The sequence below is a fragment of the Solanum tuberosum genome, unplaced genomic scaffold (assembly GCF_000226075.1).
Source record: "Solanum tuberosum cultivar DM 1-3 516 R44 unplaced genomic scaffold, SolTub_3.0 scf00020, whole genome shotgun sequence".
In the NCBI taxonomy this organism is placed as follows: domain Eukaryota; kingdom Viridiplantae; phylum Streptophyta; class Magnoliopsida; order Solanales; family Solanaceae; genus Solanum; species Solanum tuberosum.
In genome coordinates, this window is record NW_006238946.1 from 269,298 (window position 1) to 277,576 (window position 8,279).

The window sequence follows — 8,279 nt, forward strand, 5'->3', positions numbered from 1 at the left end:
GGTGGGGGGGGGGGGGGGGGGGGGGGGGGGGGGATAGTAGGGTTGGAACAATAGAAGGTAAGACAGGAACTATACCACAAGTCCAACCAGAGACAATACTGCAAAGAATGAATGCCAATTTTCAGGGGTGAACTCCTGGGTTGAGTAGAAAAAGTTTGTGGAGTGACAATAAAAGAAAGTCAATCCCAACACGAAGAAAGAGATCTCATTAAATTCAGAAAATTGCTTGATCAATTATTATGAATGTAAATTCAACTGACCTTCAGGAAAAATGACATTGCAACAAGCAAGCTGCTAGCAGTCATTACAGATGAGGATACCTAAAGAAAAGAGTATAATCAAGTTATCCATTTGTTTTCTTTTTCAGCAAATAGAAACTGCATGTGAAATTTCTGGAAGGACTCACAATGAGGAGTAGCCTGCGTCCCGCCTTGTCCACCAGTGATGCAGAGATACCAGTGACAATGACCTATAAAAGATGTATATTAACTTGGAATAATATATACATATAAACTAACATTAGATCCAAGGGAACCGGCTTACCTGAATAGCCCCGATACCAAATGTTGCTGCTTTACTGGATGATATTCCTGCAAATTTGAAGAGCATTGCAATTAAACTCCTATGTCAAACCAGTTGTAACATTTCATAGTGTCTCTATGACTAGGTGGTATTATGCATACAGTCTAATTCTGATACACCTGGAATTAATTTGGCAAATAAAGAGAAGGCTCGTGATACCTTCTAAGAGTGGGAAACTGCACGCCATAATGTAGAATTAAGATTACAGTTCGTAGTAACTTGCCTATTTTACTTGAATCCACTACAAAAACTTCATCCTGATATCAGATATGGTCCCGACTTTTTGTTGTCTAATTCTCCAATTCATCACCTCTTGCTGACAATGCAATCAAAATTTATGTTCAAGGTGGATATCATGCTACAACATGGTTGGGTCATGAATGAATATACAAGTCTCTAGCTGGTGTTTGGTAAAGCTGTTTTCCCAAATTGTAGTATATGTCGATCTGGTTAATGGCATATTACCTTTTGGCACTGCAGTGTATGTGAATCTGGATAATGGTATATTATCTTAGATTGAGAGATCATCACAGATGGCACTTCACAATTTTAAGCTATTTACTGAGTGATAGCTGAGTAAGGACTGTGGCACACAACATGGGAATCATTTCTCAGGTACCAACAAAATGAAAATGAATAGTTCAAAAGGCACGGCATATTCGAATGGACACTCATGAAATAACAGGCCTAGATGGCTTAAGTTCCATATCAATTTCCATCAAGCAGATTTTCCAGGCATACGTTCAAGCAAAAGCAAGAAGTACTGGAAGGAATTTAAAAAGGACATAAATATCAAAACTTCATTTTCACAAACATCAAAATAAAAATTCAAAACAACTTAAAAAGAAACTGTTTATTGTGTTTAGTCAACTTATTGTTTTTGCTTTCAAGAGTACCTTAAATATGGGCTTGCTCTTACCAGGTGATCTACGGTTCCTTTACAGTCAATAGCTTTAACACTTTTCTTATTAACGAGTTAATAGTTTCTTTTTGAGATGGAGTGAGTTGATGGTTCAAAACTTCAAACTTTGTCTTTTGAGCTCTCCCCCCTCCCACAAAACGAAGTCTTCATCATCCCATATTTATTGCAGGGTGTTATCTAGGATGCAGAGGAAGAAATTCATTGTACTCTTCATGCAAAACGTGGAATTCTTTTTCCCATTTCTGCTATCCAGTGTGTTACTTTCCTCTGTTTCTACCAGCCAGAGTAAAGAACAAAAAGAATGACACAAACTGCCAGTTTCAAATCATTTGATGATTCAGGTATGCATTTCTACAGACAATCAAGGAACGGAACTGACCAGCTGATTTGAAGATGTTACTGGAATAGAATAAAACACCATTAATTCCACTGAGTTGCTGGAGTGCGAGTAGTCCAATACCTACCTGAATAAAATCAGCCGATAAAATGAGTCTTGACAAGAGTAGGGGGTTTCATTTCAAGTCCTTGTCTAGTCAAGGATACCAGACATAAATCAGCATAATTAAGGAATCCAACACAAATGTGTACCAGCAAAGGATAGTAATATCGCCGTATCTTAAGCTCAGAAAACCGAATGGTAACTTTTTTAGTTGATGATCTCACAGATTTCTGAGACAAGGACAGGAGAAACAAATGATGATGAACACATTTTTAGTAGTTTGCATTGCAAGAAGTTTCTACAGTGCAATTTGAGGGTTCAAAATAGTTGAGAAATCATCATTTAACACATTCCACATATTACCTTGATCTCATTCACTTCTGAGGATATATCTGTGTCAAATCCCCGTAGAACTTGCAAAGAAGTTTCAAAATCTTCATTCAGCCCATTTTTAGCCTAGATAATGCAGCATTGACATCAGTATAATATAACAATGAAAACCTAGTTGTGACAAACATAAGTTTGGAACTCATACCAACCAACGAGGAGATTCAGGTATAAAAAATAGACCAGGTATCAAAACCATGCATGGCAACATTCCTGCAGAGTGACATAAAGGATTATTAATAAATATGTTCAAAATCAAGTATACAAGTGACTACACATTATAACAGAAAGACATCAGCTCATTCAATGTTTTTGAGTTGCTTCAATGAACTTGCAATGAAGAATAACTTCAAATATTTCAAGAAGGAAGGGGAATTTTAGAAAGATGAAAACTTGTTTCAGCAAGATGAACGTCGTCAAATGCTTACTTGATAAAAAAAATTCCTACTAATTCTACCATCTTAAGAATAGAGAAGTTAATAAGATAACAATCAGTTTGTCAATCACCAAATGGTTAGGGAACCTATTGCAATTAAGCTAATTTTAACAAGGAAGACTGTATTACTCACCTATAACAGCAAGCACTCTCCAGCTTACAAATAATCCCAACAGATATACCAGCATAATCCCCACTGTTACAGAGAGCTAATGCCAAGAGATCAAATTATTTCTTTTTTTAATTAAAAATGAGCCATTTATATCTACAGATCATAAATCCTAGAGGATTGAGTGACCAGGGATATCTGTAAATCCCAATACAAAACCAACCTGGTTAATGGATCCAAGAACTCCCCTCATGTTTTTAGGTGAAATCTCTGCTATATATACAGGCACCTGCAGATAACAAGCAAGAAGATTCAGCAAGCAGGACTATTAACCATAACTTCAAGAAGAACAAGTACAGAAGTTGAACACTTAAGATTACCACATAGGAAATAATGCCGACACCAAAACCTTCCAACAGCCTTCCCATATACAAAAATGAGACATCCTGTTAAAAGTGGGAAAAGGGCATGTATGGTCAAGTTAATTACCTATAAAATTGCAGATTCAATCAGAATGTGCAAGAGATAGCAACTTATCACTTACAGTGGCAAATGAAACGGCAAGCCATCCAATAATATTAGGAATTGATGCAATCATTAGAGTCTGTATTTCAGAGAGAAGATGAGGTAACTGGGAAAGTTACTAAAGAACCAAAGAAAGAAAAATAAAAGATTATCATAGTGTTGAACTACTGTTGAGGCGAGTTTTAGAGCAATGGTAGAGTTGCTCCTTCGGTGACATGTAGCTCACAGATTGATGTGTGAAAACTTTTTGTTTCTTTTTTTTGCAGAAATGCGAAGGAAAGGTTGTGGCATTAAGAATACAAGACTAAACAGTTGAAAGTGCCTTAGAATTATACCCCTTTTCGTCCAATGTATTCTGATATTTGACCGCTTGCAATTGCGCCAACCATTGCACCAACATTTGCTAAAGATCCAAAGATCGAGAACTGTCCATGAAAAAGTAGCACTATGTTTAACCATACATCAGCAAGAAGATACTAAATAAAACCGGCCACCTATGAACTTTTTCAAGAAAAGTCCCACATATCACACAGTTTCTTTCGGTCACTAATTCTATTGTTTCCGTTTAGAACTTGTAGCTTCACTACACTAGATACACAGTGTGTTTGGTAGGAAGGGAAGTGTTTTCCATGAAAACCTCATTTTCTAACTAGAAGTCATTTTCCTTATAATTATTTTCAGTTGTAACTACATATAACATATTACTTGCTTCAATTAGCATTATTATCAATCTCTAGATACTCAAAAGAAAAGTCTAATCAAACACTCTAATTTCCTGCGTAATATTATTAGTATCAATGTTTGATATATACTGTGTATATATATAAATATATAGGGAGAGAAACAAATATTCATTTTACCATACCACATACACCCCCCAAAAACTACCCCAGTTTCCCTGCTGTTGTTTTTGTACAGAAAAAAAGGGAAATAAATGTACTAAGACAAAAAAATACCTCTGAAATGGTAAGTCCAAGGTCGCTGGTGATTTCGGACTGGGTAGGGTTAGAGTAGCCACACTATAAAATTACAAAAGCAACCATAATATAATTAATTATATAAAATTTGTATATGCAAATGCAAGGTGATGAAGAAATTAATAGTCATACGGTGAAGCCAAATTGAATTGGGCCTAATGCAACAATAAGAACACAAAGATAAATGGAGATAGATTCGTGGAGGATTTGGGCTGAGGATCCCATCATACTGGACTGGCGGGAGCTCATCCGGTACCAGCTGCCGGTATGCAGCAAGGGCTTCCGAAGCCCGTCGTCGGCGGTGGTATCATCTCGGAAACTCATCGTTCCTCCGTGTCTTCTGTTTCCGTTTAGGATAAAGGTGAAAAAAGATCAGAGGAGAAGTAGAATGCTGAAAGGGATTATTCATGAAGACGTTAATGGCGTATATTTCGCAACTGACTCTAAAATAACGGTGAAACATTCCCGCGCCACTAGAAGCGGAATGGACACACTTTTTTTTACGTATTTTAATAACTTCCTTTTAATAGTTTCATTTTATTTATTTTTTGGTTTAATATCAGTTTTGATCCTTCAGTTATCGACTAATTATAAATTTACTCCTATTAATAACCGATAAAGCATAATTGAAACATGCAGGCTTAGTTTCTTTGACTATGACCAACAAAATTTATCATGATTATTAATTGTGTCATCACTTAATTACTCCTATAATATTACTCACATTGATATAATTGTAAATATATTTGAAACAGATCATACAAAGATTGAAAATACACATTAGTTAATTGAAGGTTAAATATACTTTTTAAAATATCACAAGTATTAAAATTAATGATTATCAATTACCGTGTAACCAACCACAAATGTACTCATTGTCCCTTTAAATATTCATTTAATCACTAGTATATTTATTTTTGTGCATTTTATTTCAAATCTCTTTTTGTGATCCTCATTCTTCCTCGATGTATATATTTATCATGGCATATTGAGGATATAAAAGTGCTTATTAATTTATTCTCTTTGAGCTTTTTAATATATATAACTGCGCGTCAGTTTTGCTATTTTTTCAGGTTTAACATATGGAGTACTGAATCTCTCATTTCTCATATGAGTCATATATGTGTGGTTAATTATCATTTAATGTTAATGAAATATATTTAAATCCGACGACAACAATTGTACTCTAATTACATGACATGCATTTAGATATGATTTCAAAATAACATTTTAAAAATAAGAATGTGCTCGATCTTTACAGCAATCCAAAACTTGGACAAGGCTTTAATAGGCCATAGAAAAAGAGGGAAAAATAGAGAAAATGGTCTAAAACCCTCTCAATCTATATCCGAAATTTCAACTATACATTATATTTCACGGGAGTTCTATCACCCCCTTAAACTATTTTAAAGTGTAATTGTTTGCTCCCTAAATGCTGAGGTGGCAAAGAAAATGTAGTTCACTCTCTTTAAGAGAGTGAAAAGGCAAAAAAACTAATTAAAACTTTAATATTTTCCTTATTTCACATTATCTTTTTCTTTTCTAAATAAACTTCTATGTTTCCTTTTATTTATTTGTTACTTTTTACGATATTTTCTTCATTCTTCTTCTCTTTAACAGACCAGCAACAACACCGGCGGTGATGGCTTCTTTGATCCACCAGGTGAGCTTGGCTCCTCCACTACCAGGTCTCCTCCCCCATAGTTCCTCCATTACCAAGCTCCCTCTTATTTTCGAATTACACGCTTCTCAATGTAGCTCTACTAAAAATCCACCGAAAATAATCTTCGTTATTCTACCGTGTGAGAACAAACTTATCAACAACCAGTTCTGATGTAAACCACCACTTAAATCACCATCATCACATACTCTGTTTTCATAGCTTCAAGATAGGAGATGCAAATTCTGCTAGAGAGACAAAAGATATTCTGAAAAATAATTTTCTCTATACATCAATGATACAGTAGAAAGCACATATTTATAGCTATACAATTGTAGGGTTAGAGTTTTATTATAGGAATGAGTATATATGATTATAAATGTATATTCTGTAAATCAGTCATATTCCAAGAAAGAATATATTTTCTGATTACTATACAATATAGCTTTTCCTAACATCCCCCCTCAAATTGATACCGGTGATCACAAAGTAGCAATTTGGAGATAAGATATTAATGTCATGCTCGTGTCATCGCCTTTGTATACAAATCAGCAAGTTGATCATGAGAATAAATGTGTTGTAGAGTAATGAAATGATCGATAACAAATTCTCGAATGTAATAGCAGTCCACCTCTATATGCTTTGTGGTTTCATGTTGCACCAGGTTTGTGGCTATTTTAATCACACTAGTGTTATCAACATATAGCACTGAGTAAGATGTAATAGCGACATTGGGCTCAGATAATAGCCATCGTAGCCAAATAATTTCCGAACTTGCTCCCGACATGACACGATACTCAGCCTCTGTAGAAGATTAAGATGTACGGGATTGTTTCTTACATTTCCAAGATATCAAGGATGTGCCAAGAAACATGCACCAACCAATAGCAGAGCGACGAGAGTTAGTACAACCAGCCCAATCTGCATTAGTATATCCTTCAAGATGTATAGAAGAATTAGAATGAAAAAGAACACCTTGACTCATAGAACAACGAACATATTGAATGACACGAAGTAATGTAGTATGATGTATACGGTAAGGATTAACCACAAACTGACTTAGAACTTGTACTGCATATGAGATGTCTTGCCTTATCATAGTGAGATAAACTAATGATCCCACCAACTGTTGATACAATGTTGGATTATTGAATGGTTCTCCATCAACCTCCTTGTACTTTGTATTAATCTCCATTGGGGTGTACACAACCTTGTCATCAGTAAAACCAGCCCTTGCAACAAGATCACGAGCATACTTTTGTTGTGTAAGCATGATCCCAGTAGGCAAGTATAAAACCTCAAGTCTAAGAAAGTATGTCAGACGTCCCAAGTCTTTCATCTTAAATGAGGTATGCAAGAATTCTTTCAACTTAGTAATATTCTCTGAATCATTTTCTGTGATAATGATATCATCAACATAGATGAGAAGTATTGTGAGACCTACTGGAGAAATACAAAGAAATAAAGAATGGTCTGAAAAACTCTGAGAGAAGCCCGCAATTTGAATCGTGGATCGAAATTTGTCAAACCAAGCTCGGGGAGCCTGTTTTAAGCCATAGAGGGATTTTCGAAGACGACAAATTGCATTTGGTCTTGGCAGAACACACCTAGGTGGTTGTTTCATAAACACCGTTTCTTCTAGATCGCCATGGAGAAATGCGTTTTTCACATCCATTGTCACGCCCCATTTTTCTCGCGAAAAATGGTTTTCGACCTAACAACACTTTTGGAGCTTTTGGGTTGGATTGAAGAGTCGCCACCTAACGAATTAAGGTGCGTTAGGGCACCTATCTAACCTAGCTAAATCTAACTAAGATCAACGAACCAGAGATCAAGGTAAGGGTTCAAGTTACCTCGAGGGGAAGGTGTTAGGCATCCCTCGAGGTCCACAAATGTGGGTCCCGACCGTATCTCATGCAAATTATGTGGGGGTTACAAGTAGCAAATAAGGTCACTTCATTTATTTGGTTATTTATTAAACATGCTTGCTAAGTGATAACTAATATTAAACGATTAAGATCAATTTATTTATTTTTTATTATTTAATTTAAACATGCAAGACTAAGTGATAATATAATAACAAATAAAAAAGTAAAAAGAGATAAGCGAGGAGACAGAATTCACACAAGTAGATAAACAAATAATTAAGTTTTATTTTTTATTAAACTACCCAAATAATTATAATAAACATATAAAAGAGAAAGGGAAAGGGAGACTCTGAAGGACTTTAGGATCAGCACTC

At 35.4% G+C, this 8,279-nt stretch overlaps 2 protein-coding genes across 2 annotated transcripts in view; both read right to left on the reverse strand.

The window, feature by feature from the left end:
- LOC102581811 (sugar transporter ERD6-like 6) overlaps positions 1-4,839 on the reverse strand; it is a 6,424-nt gene extending 1,585 nt beyond the window's left edge. Inside the window, exons 1-15 of the mRNA XM_006340567.2 lie at positions 4,510-4,839; positions 4,357-4,419; positions 3,736-3,825; positions 3,420-3,479; positions 3,256-3,321; positions 3,099-3,164; positions 2,900-2,975; positions 2,479-2,543; positions 2,307-2,399; positions 2,093-2,173; positions 1,884-1,968; positions 544-590; positions 407-469; positions 261-320; positions 76-135 (exon numbers count right to left, since the gene is read on the reverse strand). Of these exons, the coding sequence (XP_006340629.1) occupies positions 76-135; positions 261-320; positions 407-469; positions 544-590; positions 1,884-1,968; positions 2,093-2,173; positions 2,307-2,399; positions 2,479-2,543; positions 2,900-2,975; positions 3,099-3,164; positions 3,256-3,321; positions 3,420-3,479; positions 3,736-3,825; positions 4,357-4,419; positions 4,510-4,701 (1,167 nt within the window). The 5' untranslated portion in view covers positions 4,702-4,839. The remainder of the gene's footprint in view (positions 1-75; positions 136-260; positions 321-406; positions 470-543; positions 591-1,883; positions 1,969-2,092; positions 2,174-2,306; positions 2,400-2,478; positions 2,544-2,899; positions 2,976-3,098; positions 3,165-3,255; positions 3,322-3,419; positions 3,480-3,735; positions 3,826-4,356; positions 4,420-4,509) is intronic.
- A 1,715-nt stretch (positions 4,840-6,554) lies between these two features.
- LOC107059074 (uncharacterized mitochondrial protein AtMg00810-like) lies at positions 6,555-7,712 on the reverse strand. The gene is made up of 2 exons (XM_015305485.1): positions 6,920-7,712; positions 6,555-6,841 (listed from the first exon to the last, which is right to left on the reverse strand). Exons 1-2 carry the CDS (start codon positions 7,710-7,712, stop codon positions 6,555-6,557), a joined length of 1,080 nt encoding a protein of 359 aa, XP_015160971.1.
- Positions 7,713-8,279: the final 567 nt, after the last annotated feature.